This window comes from Panicum virgatum, chromosome 2K (assembly GCF_016808335.1).
Source record: "Panicum virgatum strain AP13 chromosome 2K, P.virgatum_v5, whole genome shotgun sequence".
Classification (NCBI taxonomy): Eukaryota; Viridiplantae; Streptophyta; class Magnoliopsida; order Poales; family Poaceae; genus Panicum; species Panicum virgatum.
Window position 1 is genome coordinate 16,620,557 of NC_053137.1, and position 17,825 is coordinate 16,638,381.

General features: G+C 48.7%; 1 protein-coding gene across 1 annotated transcript; it reads right to left on the reverse strand.

Annotated features, from left to right (window-relative positions):
• Positions 1–10,751: 10,751 nt before the first annotated feature.
• LOC120669230 (protein Barley B recombinant-like) lies at positions 10,752–12,611 on the reverse strand. The gene is made up of 2 exons (XM_039949016.1): positions 12,453–12,611; positions 10,752–12,226 (listed from the first exon to the last, which is right to left on the reverse strand). Exon 2 carries the CDS (start codon positions 12,095–12,097, stop codon positions 11,087–11,089), a length of 1,011 nt encoding a protein of 336 aa, XP_039804950.1. The 5' UTR covers positions 12,098–12,226; positions 12,453–12,611; the 3' UTR covers positions 10,752–11,086.
• Between the last annotated feature and the right edge of the window lie 5,214 nt (positions 12,612–17,825).

Genomic DNA, 17,825 nt, shown 5'->3' on the forward strand with positions numbered 1-17,825 from the left:
TCATTAGTAGAATATTCCACATAATTTATCTTCTTCTGAAAAGGCTTCTTGGACTCATAGGATCGAGTCTCTCCTGACATCCTGGCTACAATCTGGCTAATACTCAAATTCTCGCGATGCATACTTGTCTTTAATGTGTGGCAAACGTCCATTAAAAGCTGCATCGGCCAACTGCTGATCGGACAAAACCAGATTGTAGCATCGGTTCTTGACATCTCTGAACCTCTGAATAAAAGCAGCAACCGATTCATCGTTTCTCTGCCATAAGCCAGTCAAATCGGTCAACTTTAATTCAGTAATTCTAGAGTAGAAGAACCAGTGGAATTGTCTCTCCAGATCAGCCCAATATAATATAGAGTTTGCTGGCAAAGTGGTGAACCAAGCAAATGCCGATCCAGATAAAGACAAGGAGAACAACAGAACCCTGAGTGCATCATGGTTGCCCGCTTCTCCCAACTGTAAAAGGAACCTATTAACATGTTCCATTGTAGAAACTTCTCCCTGCCCCCGAGAACTTTGTGAAGTCGGGCATCTTGTACTTGTGCGGGAGAGGAATCTGATTGTAAGCCGGAGGATAAGGAGTCTTGTACATGACAGATTGCTGCTTCAGCCTTAAGCCGAACTGCTCCCTCATCACTTCAACTATCATAGAATTCCAATCAACCTACTGATCAACTGCTGGCATCTGTTGTGGAGAAATCATGTTCGCCGAGTTTGTCATCATTGTAGGCTGTGGTGACATAGGCATCATCGGCTGTCCAGCCGATTGCATCTGATGTGCTTGTTGAGTCACCCGATTGGGTGTTTGCTGAGCTGCTTGCTGTTGGATTGACGGACTAGGTGACTGCTAACCAGTAGAATCCATGTACGACACGTTGACATATCGCAACTGCCCAGTAGCCTGATCATGGAAAACCCAATTAACTCCCTTCAGGTGAGGAGACTGCGAAAGCAGAATTTATGTAGGAGACTTGGGTTGGAGCATGATTGCGAGACGCTGCTGTGGGGTCATCGGTGGTGGCGCCGATGTGTTGGACAATGCAGCCATCTACGGACTCTATGTACCTTGTGCATTCGGCGGTGTCGCCGATGCATCCTGCTGGGCACCCATCGGCTGAGTGGCCGATGGATTGGGGTGAGGAGTTATCGGCTGAGTAGCCGATGCATTAAACTGGGTCTTGAATGGTGTAGTAAAGAAATCTGGAGGCATACCATACCCAGTCATTGGATCCCATACTTTGGGAAATCCTGATGCAGATCCACCCCACATAGTCGTAGGGACAGGCGAAGTGGTCATGTAGACAGGAGCTGTCATGACTGTGGACGCCACAGTAGTAGTCTGTGGCGGCGCTTGGCTGTTACTTACTTCTGGCTGGCTATTTCGAGCCGACAGAGCCGCTGCCATAGATACTTCCATCGGGATATACTGCATCTGATCTGGCTGTATGTAACAAGGCCCCATGCAACCTGGGAACGTGCCTTCTGCAAAAGTCTTGACTACGGCGTTGTGCATCGTGTTGCCCATGACTGTTGCACTCTTGATAAATGCTTGCGCCACAGCCTGACCAACCACATCCAACATCTTATTGTCACGTTGTGCTTCTGTCAACGGCTGGAAGGATGGAATATTAAACTTTTTGATCATGTCACCAGATCTAGTGACGATGTAGGATTTGAGACATTCACGTTTACACTTCTCTACAAGCTCTTCTTATTCTTTCTTTTGATCTTCTTTGAGCTTTTCTTCAGGAACAGGGACGTAGTTTTCTTCATTGACTTCAGAATGATCACCAAGTTCCACCATGCTTTAGCTTTCTGTCCCACTGGGCGTGCCAAAAGATGTGTTGACGCAAAAATCAACACACTAGAATCTGAGGGCAAGTGTTCGTCAAGCGCTGGAAAGTCAACCAAGCGTGCCAGTCAATTTAACCTGTAATTGACAAGAGATAAAAAAAGTCAAATTCGAGAGCGTATCGGCTCGGATTCCGAATATCTCTCACACAGGCGTATCGGCAAGCTCTGCCGATAGGGAAAACGACAAAGGAATATTAAATGCAGATGCGTAATATACGAGCGCGTCGGCAGGATTAGCCAATGCGGAAAACGACAAAATTAGCTTAGATTAGCTGATTGCGTGTATAAAACAAGATCTAATATACGAATGTGTAACTTAGATAATACAAGCTCGAAACAGATCTAAACCGGCTTTTTAGAATAACAAAGTGTTATCTCAAAACCTAAAACCGATCTAATATGCTTCTAGCAGATAGATGTGATAATGGCCAAAAAACATAGGAAAACCTACAAATCTAGCCGATATCGATAAATTGTGAATAAATCTAGACGAGAAAACAGCGATGCGCCCGAGATCAAAGCCTAGATAAACCCGATAACTTTTGAATAGATTTGAACGAAGCCACAGCGATACGCCCGGTAGCTAAAGCTCAAATATACTTAGTAAAACGAAAACTCACCAGCAAATCAAGTCGCTCGAATGTGAGATATCCTTGATCGACTTGAAAGAACTCGCCGAAAAGAAAGAAGAAAAGGCGAAGTCGCCGAAAAAGTACAAAGCAATTTGTAAAGTGTTGTTATATTGGATGTGTATCCAGTTTTTTCCGGTCCCTTACAACTGATATATATAGCCTAGCGCTATCAAGTCCTAGCCGATCACGGCAAATATTACTTGACTACAAAGAAAAGACTTCCTAATTTAAACTATACTAAATATTACAACCGAATCGTCAGAATCCTCATAGAGCTCGGGCTTCTTTATTTTTCCTTGACTTCATCGGCAACTCTTCATCGGCCGATCGCCCAAACGCACGGATCAGCATCTTCACAGAATATTCTTTTGGCCCTTCTACTTCACTTCATCGGCCGATTCCAACCCTGTGCATCTTCTGGTTTCTTTCAAATCGGCAACCTTCCCTCAACAAAATCACCCTCCTTGATACATGTCAAAAAATGGTGTCAACAGACTCCTTCATCGCGATCTGGTGGTATCCCGAGTAGGCATCAAGGAAACAAAGGGTTTCGCACCCCGACGTCGAGTCAACTACCTGATCTATGTGTGGCAAAGGAAACAGATCCTTTGGGCACGCCTTGTTGAGATTCGTGTAGTCAACACACATTCTCCATTTTCCATTCTTCTTTTTTACAAGAATGGAATTAGCTAGCCATTCGGGATGATACACTTCCTTAATAAAACTTGTATCTAATAACCTAGCTATTTCTTCGCCGATAGTCTGCCGCTTCTCTTCATCGAAATGACGGAGTCGCTGCTTGACCGGATGAGAGCCTACCCTGATGTGAAGCGCATGCTCGGCGACATCCCTTGGTATGCCTGGCATATCTAACGGCTTCCAGGCAAAGATATCTTTATTCGCTTGGAGGAAGTCGACGAGCGCGCCTTCCTATTTGGGGTTAGTGTTGCGCTGACCCTCAACTTCTTCTCGCCCGACCCCTGGGGGTCGAGAGAAATCTCCTTGACACCCTCCGTGGGCTCAAACGACCTGACCCTCCGATTGGAGTCGGGCGCCTCCGCAGGGACGTTCTCCCTGATCAGCGCGAGTTCTTCTACTGCGAGGACTGCCAAGGCCAACTTGCAACTCTCCACTTCGCACATATATGCGTGCTGGTAGGTAGATCCCACAGTGATGACCCGGTGCGGCCCGGGCATCTTCAGCTTCAGATACGTATAGTTGGGTACCGCCATAAACTTCGCGTAACGCGGCCATCCCAAAATGCCGTGGTAGGCTCCCTTGAAGCCTACCACCTCGAACGTGAGGGTCCCCAAATGTCACCGGCAGATCGATCTGTCCGAGTGGCACTGCCTGCTTTCCAGGTACGATGCCATGAAAAGGTGCTCCCGAAGGCCTGAGGCGAGCCCAGTCGATTCCCATGGCGTCGAGAGTGTCAGCGTAGAGGATGTTGAGGCCACTCCCACCATCCATAAGCACCTTGGAGAGACGCTTGTTGCCGACAATGGGGTCCACGACCAAGGGACACCTCCCCGGTCGAGGCACATTGCATGGATGTTCAGTTCGAACGAAGGTGATCGGCGACTCTGACCATCGGAGGAAATTTGGGGTCGCTGGTTCGACTGCAAGAACTTCTCAAAGTGAAAGCTTCTGCCTGTGCCGTGATTCATATGCCACGGGTCCCCCAAAGATCATGAGGACGTCGTGCTCGGGGTAGCCTTCTTCTTTCTCTTCTACGGCGTCGCCCTCCGGCTCGGGTTTCTTCTTCGGATCCCCCTTCTTCAGGTTGCCGGAGAGCCACTTCTTCAAGAGGCCGCAATCCTTCATGAGGTGGTTCACCCATGTTTGGTGATTGGGACAGGGCTTCTCAAGCATCTTCTCGAAATGATCATTAGCTTGGCCCATCGGCGCATTGCCGGTCTTGCGATCGACTGCGGCCACGAAGTTCCCGCCCCATCTTTTCTTGTTCTTCTTGTTCTTTCTGCCAGAGCGGCCCGATGAGCCTTCGTCGGCCACATCGTCTCGTTTCGCCTTCTCTCCTTGGACTCAGTCGAAAATTGCGCCCACCGCCTCCTCGCCGGAGGCGTGATTGGTTGCGATGTCCAGGAGCTCTTTGATGGTGCGGGGGCCTTTGCGGCCCAACTTGTGCACCAGCGAGACGCACATCGTCCCAGAAAGGAATGCCCCGATGACGTCGGCATCGGCGACGTTTGGGATGGCATTGCACTCCTTCGAGAAGCGCCTGATGTAATCGCGGAGGGATTCTCCCAGTTTTTGCCAGCAGTTCTTGAGATCCCATGAGTTGCCAGGGCGTTCGTACATGCCCTAGAAGTTCCCTACGAAAATCTCCTGTAGATCTTCCCAGCAGGCGATTTTGTCGGAGGGAAGGTGCTCGAGCCAGGTGCGAGCGGAGTCGGCTAGGTATAATGGAAGGTTGCATATGATGAACGCATCGCATTCCACTCCTCCCGTCCAGCACGCGAGGCGATAATCTCGAGCCAGAGGCCGGGGTCGGTCTCCCCGCCGTACTTGGTGATATTGGTGGGAGGCCGGTACTTGCTTGGCACCCTGGAATTCCGGATGCCGAAGGTAAACACCTTGGGACCCGGCGGTTCGGGGCTCATGCTCCGATCCTCCCCGCTGTCATAGCGGCCACCCCCGGCGGGGTCGGTAATTCTTCGCGACTGACCCCTCCTCGTCGTCATGGTCGTACTCGCGGTGGCGGGCGTTGATAGTGAGACGCGTGTCGCGGTTTCGTCCAAGCCGTTGTTTGACTGGTGCGACCCCGCATCCTCCATCAAGGGCACGAGGTTCCGTGCGGGAATCGCCCCACCGCGGTCCGTTGTCGCGCGAGTCACCTCGTCGTGATGGCGAGCCGCGTGCTCTGCTCGCGTCATGGTGACCAGGCCGGCGTCCGCTGCCCCATGGTGCAGGAGCGTCCCTCATTGCGGACGCCGCCGGGTCAGGGCGTCGCGCCTGATCATTGTGTTGCCGAGACATTGAGCTTTCCGCCTGTTGGTCCGCCGCGAGGTGCAGATGCTGGAGCATCTTCTCACGGGTGCATCGCTCTTCAGGCGTCACAGCTGCGGGGAGTGCCTCGAGTAGGGCAGCTGTTGCGGCGACATTTTGACTAGCCCGGGTGAAAACCGAGTAGCCCGGTCGGTCTTCAATTATCTTGCGGTTGACCTCGCTCGCATGGGCGCGAGCGCATCCCCCACCGGTACGCCGCTCGAGCTCTCGCTGGAGCGCCCTGCGTTCCTGCTCCAGCTGAATCTGGGCTTCTTCCACCACTTTTTGACGAGTGATGAGGCTTGCCCGCCACTGACTAGCCTGCTGTCCGTTCCCTCGCCCCGATGGAGGGGCAGGGGGTGGCTGTACGGGGCCTCCGCCCCCCTGCACTGGCGCAGGAATGGGCGTTGGTGTACGGTCATGGGAGTGTCGAGGCAAATTCTCGGCTACCTCCACGTATACATCAGGGTGCCTGTGGCAAAGCACTCCAGCGAAGGATGATGACTCCCTGTGTAGGACCGTGCGTCGGATTATCAGCGAGGAGGTTGTCGTCGGAGTCGTTGGCGAACTCCGTCATCCCGATGAGTCCGCCTTCTCCAAAGTGGTTGGGCTCGTGCGGGGCCATATGGTGCAATATGTGTTGGGCCACGTTCCCCATGCCAAATGGGAACGTCGTCGTAGCGCGATCGAACATGACGTCCGGACGTATCGGGCTACCGCCGGAGAGCTGCGTGGCCATGTTGGCAAGGGAGTAGGCGACGCAGTGCAGGTCGTCATGGGTTGGGAACGCTTGGAGCTGGCGCTCCAAGCGCGCGTCGTCGAAGATGTTGGGAGCCGAAACCGCAGGGGTGTCCAGCCTCTGATTCTCGAGGCGCGGACCCTGCAGAGCGCCAACGACACCGTCGCTGGCGGGGCATACGGGCGCCTGGACCTGCACCAAGCTCCCGTCGATGGCGATGATGAAGTCGAGGCTGCCGAAGTGGACGCGCGCTCCTGGAGCCCATCCTTCAGCGTTGTTTGCCATCTGAAACCTTGCTGGGCGTGATGTGCAAAGGCCCGTACCTAGCGCACCAACTGTCGGTGTTCCGAATCACCGACTAGTGAATTTGTGTGCGCGTCATAGGATCGGATGGTAGTACAAGCAAAGACACAAGGTTTTATACTGGTTCGGGCGGAACATCCCTACATCCAGTTCGAGCTCTCGTGCTCTTGTACTCAAATGTTTGCACTAGGGGTTACAAACGGGCGATAGAGAACAAGGGTCCCAAGTCTCTGGTTTGAGGATGTGTGTGTGTGTTTGAGTGCGGGTGCGTGTGTGCGTATGCGGATGCCCCTGCATGGGGTGCGCCTCCCCCTTTTATAGCTCAAGGGGTGAGGGTTTACAGAGAGGGCGAGAGAGAGAGCGTGGGGGTCGGGCGACTCCGGACCCCTTTCTGCTACTGAACGGTGGGTCTCTTTGACTTATCTTGACTTGGCTCGTGAGAGACGTCCCGTCCGTACGCTTCTGACACAATATTCCCCATGTCCCCGCGCCAACCGGATCTCCGCCTGGATCCCGCGTTCCTCGTCTTCGGGGCATGGCGCTGTGTCTCGTCCGACATGGCTCACATCCCTCGGCTGATGTGGCTGAAGCTCTGACAGTGTATCCGGGCCGCGTCTTCTCCCGGATCCGCACGGGGCGAATCTGCCGCTCACTCTGCGTCCGTACCAGAGGAGAGGGCAGTCATGTCCCTGGCTTCCCGGCACCATCCTGAGCAGCCCATCCCTATCCGACAGGCTTCCTGGTTTCCTGGAGTCCCACATCCATGGGTCTCAGGCGAGGCGGACCCTCCTTCGTGAGGGTCGGGCGAGGCGGACCCTCCCCCGTGGGAGTCGGGCGCGCCAGTCCCTTCTCTTTGGGGGTCGGCTCAAAGTTGGGTTTTCAGTATTTGAGTGGGCCATTTTCTTGGTTGTGGGCCTCATGGCCCGACGGTTGTTTTGTTGGGCTTTACCTGCCTCATGTCACTCTTTTATCAGTTTGATTGTCCCTTAATGGACTAAGTTGGGATACCCATAATCCTTATCCCCAACAATCATCATTTAGTGGGGATAAAAGTTTACCAAAGCTTGGCCTTAGAGGGGGTAATAAAACCTATATTCCCTCCATCCTAAAATACAAGATATTAAAATATTTAAAATTTATTCTGAACTTTTTCTCGGAGTTAATAATTTGACTGTTTTTTTTGGGTGGGTGGGGGTTGAATGAAATGCTCTTTGTTATCCGCAATTGTCACTAAAACAACCAGACAACATAAATCGTCATGTATGTGTCTTTCCATAATGAAATCTCTAGGATACCTTGTATTTCAGGATGGAGAGAATAACTAGAGACACGTGAGGACAAACAACAAATGCATAGGCTCGGATGGCTTGAATTTCCTATAGGAGTATAACGTTGTTGATTTTATTTTTAAAATCGTCCATTAACCTGATATGGGCCAGAGACGGCATAGCCAGCAGGGACTAACAAACTTTCCTCCATTTGGTCCTTTTTGTTATGATGATGATGATGATGGAACTGTCAGTTGAAATTAGAAGGATAGTTTTATTGTACAGTTATACTGTCGAACTATCTATTATTCTTCACAATATAGGTCTATTATGTGTTTTCCTATGTTAAACCAGTTTATTTACGTTTGATCATACACAGAAAATAAATCTTATACGTTGCCTACGTAAGATCGTTCACCATTTATGTTACTAGCTTCGGCCAACGAGGGAATCTAACACAGTCGATGGCACGACGTAGCATATAGCAGACCGCAAAACAGATAGCAAAGTGGCGACCGCAAAACAATACACCGTCGATCTCAACAGATGCAAGATGCAACGAGAGATGGATGATACAAAACATTGCCGACTCAACTGTGTCAGGCCAACCCCAAGACCACAAGAGCATAATAGGCATAGACATATACTCTACATGCAGCTGCTGAAAACATGCATAGTAGCAGGTCACAGATGCATGTAATCCAAGATCTAGAACACACGGGATAAAACAGTGAAATGTACAACCAAAAAGGCCACGCAGATCGTGCAGGATCAACCAATATCAACATATATCAAAATGAACTTGAGCCCAACATTCTTTTCCTGAGGGCAAAGGTAACATGCTTACTTGCCTATCAAAATCTGAAAACTGTGAAAGGAGGTAAAGCATAACATTCAGAGGTCTACCAACACAACACTCCGCAGGCCCCTTCAACACACAGTTTTGCTATACCCCCAATAAAACAAAAACCTATTCCAAACAAGGAGACTAAAATCAGTAAATCACCATATCTGTTAACTGTATGTGCATGCACCACATACTCCACTCAGCTTCCCAATACATCAAGACCCAAGATCTATTTTACCATACTGTCTGAAACCTGTTACTAGACAAATCTTAGTAATAGTTCAGAAACCACATTCCTGCATCTAAAATCTTGCTGCAGAAGGTTCAGGGTTAGGTAATAACATAAGCTAAGCCCCATACTGCCTATGACACATTCTCAGTTTCTCACAATGTATTCTTCATCACTTCAGATGTGCACTCGATGTCTCACTGTCTCAGTGACAAATGTCCTAAGGGCTACATGTAAATGAGCCATAGGTGCCAAATCCTGAATGACAGCTAGGGTAGCAAATCCTAAATTTTCGCGCAAATAAATGCTCCAGGGTTCATGGATGGCATCTTCACTGTAATATCAGTAACCAGGACAACCAAACCATGTAAATGAAGTTTAGTGCAAACAGAACTAAATATTACATCATCCCATGCACTCTTTCAGCAGGGAAAAGAACTACCCATACAATCCAACTTAGTAGCAAATGTCAATTGCAAAGTGCTAACGACATTTTCAGGGTAGTCAAGTAAGGTTGCACAATATAGACCTACGCACATGTTAGCATTGGAGGTTAATGAGGGTACACCATCAAGGATTCTAATTCCTTGAATCAAAAGAGATGGGGAGCATCAGGTCAGTAGGAGTAAAGGTAAACATTACTTGCACAATATAAGTACTATTTCATAAAAAAAATGTTGATAGAAGTAAACATGTAGCAAACTAAAAATATCTCCACCAAATATTGCTAGCAATTGTCTTTCACATAAAAGTCCTCTACATCAAACCATTAAAAAAATACTGAGACAGCAAACATTGGGTGTGTTAATTTATACCATCTAAATCAGAGACTGCTGCTGTTCTGCTTCAACTTCTAAACAGAAAGACACAGACAGATCTCCATGAGTTTGATATCTATATCATCTGATACAGGCATGTAAATTAATTCCACAAAACTGAAAATGGCTACAAGTTGTAAAAACTTCTGCAGATTGGCACATACAGAATAGATATGTTCAGAAGGTCTCAAACTCAGGACAAGCATGCCATTTACCTGATTGTTACAAACTTGTTTGTGCCATGCTTAGCCTAAAAGGTCTCAAACTTCAAAACTATATGTTCAGATGAACATGACCAATACCCACATAAAAATTATAGAAGTTTATCCTAGCTAGTAACAAAGTCAAAGAAATTTAAGAAAACTATTCAATACTGACATCTCCAAGTGTATGTGAGTCCTATAAACTAAAAGAGACAGATGTATGATACCAATGACTATCAAAGAAAAGTAGGACTACAAAACTCCAACCAGATTAAACAAACGACTCAATTTCTCTTGCATTGCCCTTGGAGGAAATAACAATGGAGAAACCAGAAAATCTGAAGATTACTTAGTTTTGCTACATCTGCATATCCATTCAATGGAATGAGAAATCAAATCATAAATATTACAACTAAAAATAAAGCCTCTTCATTAAGCGCATACTGTTTCCACCATGGAGTATTTCAAGTTTCCAAATATTACACCATGAACTCGGACCCATAATGTCATACAGTTCAAAATCTGCTTCGCCAATCATATCTTTATGTTATACAAGCATTGTAACCTGATTTCAACACCTGAACTCTTGTAAAATATTGCCCGAAGACATTTCTTATCTATTGACGCTCGTGATAACATAAAACTTCTCGACCATTTTTGACACTAAGAAACGGTCCTAGACTCAACGATAGCCACTTTGTTCTAATAAGGAATCAAAGCAACCAAATACCCTCAACTTTACACTCTTTGTGAAGAAATACTACATGCCAACTAGCAGCTGACAAGAACAATACACCGTAAATCAAACGCAAAGTTCTATACACAGTTCACGTTGAGCAAGATGGCCAGAAATAACAAAGCTTACTTTTGCACAACTTAAGATACCACATACAAAATTTCACAATTAGCTCCTTGTCCAAAAGTACCGGTATCTTTCGGCTCTCTATAGAAAACCTCCACATAACACCACTAATTAAACAGACATTTAATGCAGTAAAATTCATGCCATCTAAATTAGAGACTGCTAGTGTACACTACAATTTGCAAAGTGAAGAATACAAACCGACTTAAATAAGTCGACTTAAAAGTTTCTGCAGGTTGGCACATAGAGATACAAGCAATAAATCAGGCCTAACTGAAGCTCTACAACCTACAAAGCGACAAACATAGCCTGCCTTTTTTTTTCTTTACCTGATCGTTACAAACTTATTTGTGCCGTGCTTGGCCCAAAAAGTCTTCAAGTCAATTGGATTAGCAATGTTGTAGCCTTCACCAACTAACTTCTCAAGCACCTTTTTGAATGCACCTTGGCTCATCTTCCTTCCAGCAATACGCGCGCCCCGCCGCTTTGTGTTCATTGGCAGTGGATATGTCGAGATAGAAGTTGTGCAGCACGCAGACTGCCAGCCACCTGCACCCCACCGGTAGCATTGCTGAGGAGCTCCAGTGCACGAGCACACCGGTGTTGGTAAGTTTGAAAGGTCCAACTCAATCCCATTGATCACCATCCCCACGGTCTTCTTAGTTCCCCTCCCTCGGGGCGCATGACCATTGACTGCTCTATCCTCCCGTGGAACAGCAGCCTTCTTTGGCTTCTTAGGCTTCGGTGACTTAGGCTGCCTACCCTGCCACCTCTTCTTCACAGGCGGCTCAGTCTTGACCAGGGATTGATCCTCAACCAGAGGAGGGGACACGTCGTCCTCCTTACACGGAGGAGGCTCCTGCAGTTGTGACTGAAGCTGTGGTTGCACTTGCATCATCTGGAGTGCGTGCGATGCATCCGGTATAATCCCATAGCCAGTAGGGCGGTGATGCACAGCATGTCCACCGTGCACAGGGTGGCCAACATGTCCAGCTGGCCCGACAGGCCGAGCATGAAGGACCTTCTGCTCGCGGGGGTGCTGGTGGTGCAACGGGTGCACCCAAGCCTCATTGTGCGAGAAGTCCATGTGAATAGACTGCGGCTCAGTCGGCATGCCGCCGGAGGTTCCGCCGCCACCAGCGTTGCGGGAATGGTGCGGGTGCAGCTGGGGCGGGGCATTGTGGTGCCCATGGTGCGGCAAGAAGGCACCGGCCGGGAGCAGCGACTTCGTGTCCCGGTCCGCCACCGGCACGGACGACATGAGCTGCAGGCCGAGGCTGCCCTTCATGTCGTAGAAGCCCCAATTCCGAATGCCGAGGCCGCCGTCGTCGTCCATCTCCGGCTCCGAACGCGGACCAACCAAACCCACCTCCAGCGACCGCAACCCGGAGAAGAAAAGCCGCGAATCTCCCCGCGGGTTCCGGTCAGCCCATCTCCGCAACCGCCCTCCTCCAATCGCCAATCCCTACACACCCACCATTCCGGCAATCAGACAAATCACCAAGTTCCCAACAGAATGAAGACCTAAAAACTCCAAAATCGCGGGGCATTCCAACCAACCAAACCCTAGGTGTACCAAATCGAAGCTGCCGGGCATCACACACACGGATACCTGCCGCCGCGGGTCAGATCCGGACGCGAATCGCTCGCGGCTCGGCGCGGCGCGGCGGGAAGGGAAGCGGCGGGCGTACCTGGTGGGCGCTCGTCGCCTGCGCGGAACCGGCGAAGTGCACCGCCGCGCTCCCCCCCAGTCGCCGCCGCCGCCGCCAACGAGAGGAGGCAGAGCCCGGGCCACGGCACGCGAGAGGCGAACGAACGGATCCCTCTGGCGTTTTTCGGAAGCAACGTCGTCAGCGTGGTTTTTTATATTTTTACCATTGACGCTGACATTTTTAGTACTCTTATCTCCCGGAATTTTTTTTATTTTTAACCTTTTTTTAATAAAATTTTAATTTCAAACCGTTTTTATTTGCAGGAAGTAGCCCGTTTCGTCGCGCCACTTTACCCGGCGCGACAGATAGCCTCTGTGGTGCCAGTGCATGTGGCGCGACAGGGTGGACACGCTGGCGGCCCGAGCCTGCGCTGCGCCGCGTCGGCGCTGACGTGGACCTCCCTGTCGTGTCACATGCACTGGCGCGACAACGAGGCGGGCTGCCGCGACAAGGCAAATGTTCTGGGCCCGCGCCGGCCTCTTCTCCCCCACCCTCTCTTTCCTTCCCTCAGTCTTCCCCGAGAAGAGCGCGTCCAGGGCGACGCCGCCGCCCGCCCCCCAGATCCCCCCAAATTCGGCATTTTGGAGGGGGAAAAGTGGGGGGAAACGTTCCGCACCCTTCCCCGAAGGTATTGCTCCCATTTTTTCCTCCTTTAACCGTGCACATTTGTAGATATTAGCGCTTCTAGGTGATTAGGGTTTGGTTCTTGATTTGAAAAATAATGTCGTAGTTGTTAGTTTTCTCATGATTAGTGCTTTAGGTGATGCGTAGATGGTACTCTGCTCTCTATTTGGACGTGAGGTAGTACGTGCATGCATCGATTAATATGATTTATAGGATTGAGTAGTGGGGATGTTAATATGGGTTTCACCCATAGATACTAGGCACAGTGAAGAATTGTTATTGTAGTTGATTTCTTTGTATAAGTGATGAAGGTACTCCGATTTCTTTTTTGTTGTAGATGGACGAATTAGTTCGGGTTTTTTATGGTGGTATGGTTAAGGAAAATGGAGAGTTTGAGAATATGGTAGATGATATCGAACTGTTCGATAGTCCTCCAATGTTAAAGGATTTGGTAGACCGGGTGGTTTCAAAACATTCATGTGGAATTGATGAAATATCTCTGAGGGGTAGATTTGATTGTGGTAAAGCTAGAGCACATTATGTTTTGATGACATTGGAATCTGAGATGCATTGGAGAAAGTACAAGGATATAGTAGCTCGTGCAAATGTGATTTGTTTGGAGGTGGTTGTTGAATTAACCCGTAGAACAAGATTAGAAGAATAAGTTGGGAGAGTAGATGAAATTTCATTTTCTATTGAGAATATGACTCCAGAGTCAACCTTTGTAGAAGATGCCCCAAATCCCACTTGTGCTTCGGATTACGATATGGCAGTCGCTTCCGATCATTTGGGGCTAGATAGCTTCGAGGAACAAGATGACATGGATGCTGCAGATGATGATGATATTTCTTTAGGTTCGGAGGACAGTGAATACGATAGTAGTGATGAGGACGACAATGGTGAAGACACCGGGGTAGAAGAACAGGAGGGTAATGGTGTAGAGGCCCAAGTAGAGCAGGAAAATGATGCCGGCGATGGAGACAACACAATTGATGATGATCAACGATTTATTTATACCGCCGAGGAGTTGCGCATGTTGAAGTTAGCCCACGTAGAAGTCCCTACGGTATCAAATGCTAAGGACCTTAGCAGGATCGATAGAGACATTTGTGATTCAACTATTTTTGAAAGTGAGTGTGTAATTGATAGTGACTGTCCGGAGATTCGAAAGGGCATGAAGTTCAATTCCCTTCCAGAGTTGCAGTTTTTCTTGGTTGATTATGCAGTGCGTCACCACCGACCATTTTATGTGGTTCATTCAGACAAGAGGGTACGCTACGATGTGCTATGCAAGTAGGGATGCTTTTGGGGTGTTTGGGCACGTATCGTTAGTGGCACTGGTCAGTGGAAAGATCACCAATGTAAAACAGCCTCACACATGTGCATCGTCGAAACCGAAGCAAGTTCATGCACAGTGCACCGCATGGTACCTTGCTCCTCGGATTCTTGGTATTGTTCAGAAGGACAGCGACACCTCAGTTCCATCGCTTATGGAGTCCATTTTCGCTTTAAGTTCTTACCGGGTGAAGTACTCCAAAGCATGGCGTGCAAAGCAACATGCTATAGCTCTGTTGTGGGGAGATTGGTTAGAGTCATATGCCAGGGTGTCCAAGGTGTTGACGGGCATGTCTCTCTTCAATCCAGGCATAAGATGGTTCACGTACATGGGAAACATGATGCTCCCTCATAACGGAGTGTACAAGCATGTTTTACAAAGGGTGTTCTGGTGTTTTCCCCAATGTGCTGAAGCATTCCAGCATTGCCGACCTGTGATTCTCGTGGACGCCACATTCCTGACGGGTAAATATAAGGGGCACTAATGATGGCCGTTGCCGTGGACCCTGATAGGCAACTAGTCCCTCTAGCATTTGCTTTGACCGAAGGAGAAAACAACGACAGCTGGTCTTGGTTTATGAAACTGGTGCGGTTGTATGTGTTGGGTCCATCGAGGCAAGTTTGTATGATATCTGACCGGCATCATGGTCTCCTAAATTGTGTTAAAGAGCACATGGATGGTTTTCCAACTCTTGTGCATAGGTGGTGCATGCGACACTTTGCAGCAAATATGTGGAGGCGTCAGAAAAAGAAAGAACTAATTGGGAAACTAAAGTTGTTGTGTTCAGTGCGCACGGAGAAAGCTTTTGAAGACAAACTTGCTGATTTAGAAAAGGACATGAATGAGAGGGCCAAGGAGTGGTTGAAAGGTGAAATGGTGGACAAGGACAAATGGGCTCTTGCTTATGATGACGGTGGGTGGCGGTACGGTATCATGACCACAAACAACGCTGAGTTAGTGAACAATATATTCAAAGGTATTCGATCAAGACCTGTTGCTGGCATTGTAGAGTTCTCTTTCGAAAAGTTGAACGAGTACTTCGTCGATAGATGGGGGAAAGCTCGGAGTTTGTTGGACAAGGGTCAACAGTGGGGACTAATAGCGCATGAACACCTTGGGGATGCCGAGAATAGATCGGTCAACCAACTTGCAGCGCCTTACGGGCCTGAAAGAATGATTTATGGTGTTAGAGGAGCAGGTGGTACAAATATAGGAAGTGAGAGTCATGGAGGACGCCATTACAAAGTGGTCCTCAGATCTGGAGGCTGTACTTGCATGACTCCACAATTGTTACACCTTCCATGCTCGCACCTAATAACGGCATGTAGGGCCCGCGGCTTTTGTTTCAAAAGCCCCACTTATTTGAGCCCGTACTACGCTCGGTCGAACACAATCAACATATGGGAGTCTAGTTTTGAGCCTTATCTCGATCCGTCCCAATGGCCCGAGTACAAGGGAGTAGAGTACGTGCCGGATGCGTCGCTATTGAAACCTAAAAAAGAAAGGAGGCGGAAGAAAAGGCTCAAAGGTGACATGGACGAGTCACAAGGTCGGGCTAGTGCGGACTATGGCACCAGTGATTTCGATGAGGACAGGAGCCAAAACCGTTGCTCCAAGTGCCATAGATTTTGTTCTCAGTGCAAGTGTAAGAAGAAAAAAAATCAAAACAAAAAAGAACGTCCACAACAAGTGTTAGAAAGAGGACTAGGCATATCACACGGAGAGAGGTACAGTAGTTTGTGCTTAGCACAAATATTAATATATACATACAGTGTTTTGCTTATCATTATTAGTTGGGTTTGTCATGGTCTTTATTTTTGTCTTATACTCATCAAGTTCTGATTCATCATTGCAGGATGGCGCACCCCACGTTCCCACTACTGGAGACGTTCTACGACTCCAAGCACCGAGCACACGTCCTAGTTGACCGTGCCGAGGTTAGTGTTACTGTTTGTCAATAGTTCAATTTAACTTTTTAGCTGCCTGTAATGACTCATTTGCTCCCATATTAGGTGTTGGCGCCCCTCCGCGCACGTGCCCACTCCCCCCTTCGGTGGGATGAGCGGTATGTGCCGTACCTTCGCCGGGCTGGGATGCTTCCTCTTGCTCGACTGGTGTGTGCGGGCCTCCCAGCGATGGATGCGCCTCTGCTAACTACTTTTGTGGACTGTTGGAGGCCGGAGACACATTCTTTTCATTTACCTTACGGGGAGGTCAGCATCACTTTGCAAGATGTGGCGATGATTCTTGGGCTGCCTTTAGATGGAATTGCAGTGACCGGCATTATACAGACTGATGGCTGGAGAGATATTGTAGAAGCACTGATTGGGATTCGGCCTCCATAACCACCTGAGGGGGTCAAGGACAGGAAGACCTCAGGGGTTAGCTCGGCTTGGTTGAGGCAGAATTTTAACCATTGTCCTCAAGGAGCACCGCAGGAGGCTATAGAGCGGTATACTCGCGTATGGTTGTGGCACATGTTTGGAGGTTTTCTGTTTCCTGATGGTTCGGGAAACACGATTTCATGGATGATACTTCCAATTATTGGCCAGCAGTGGGAGAACATTGCTCAGTATAGTTGGGGGCCGGCAACTTTAGCTTGGATGTACCGGCAGCTTTGTGACGCATGTCGGCAGATTGCTAATGATTCAAACCTAGGAGGTTGTGTATACCTCCTGCAAATCTGGATTTGGGAGCGCTTTCCAGTAGGCCGGCCGTACCGAGGCGAACTAGAGGTATTAATTAGCGTTGCAATCTCACTTTTCGTTGGCGGGACATTAAATGATTTTTGGATAACCATAATTTTCCTCCTTTTGCAGCCGTGGCCACACCATGATGAGGAGTCTAGGCCCACCGTTGCTTACTGTTGGAAGAACATGGGAGCTGTAAGAGGGGATCCTGCATGCCGCTACATGCGTTACATGGATGACCTAGACTGCCTCACTCAAAATCAGGTTACAACCTTCATACCGTTCGGTAAATAAATGCTTCTATCTACATGATTTCTAATGCGTACGTGGTATGTAGATCTTCTGGACACCGTACAGTAGAGCCGAGCTGGACGAGTTGGAACTGAGTGATATTTGCACACGCGATGCCGAACTGTGGAGGACTTGCGTGGCTTTGATTTTTTTCTTTGTAGTCGAGATGCACTTGCCACACCGTGTCAAGTGACAGTTCGGCAGATTGCAAGACTTCCCTCCGGAGGCAATTTCGACGTCCCAAGCTTTGCATAGGTACATTTTATGCCTTCAAATTCATTTCTCTTTACCAATACTATTTCACTAATACACCGCTCTTATGTCAGTATTGACAGGAAGAAACGGTACAATGAGAATGATTGGCGTGTCAAACATGCACAGCCACTGGCACAGTGGGAACAAAGGCAAAGG

Coding starts and splice junctions, on each gene's coding strand:
- LOC120669230 (XM_039949016.1), bottom strand. CDS start 12,097: ATGGACGACGACGGCGGCCTCGGCATTCGGAATTGGGGCTTCTACGAC.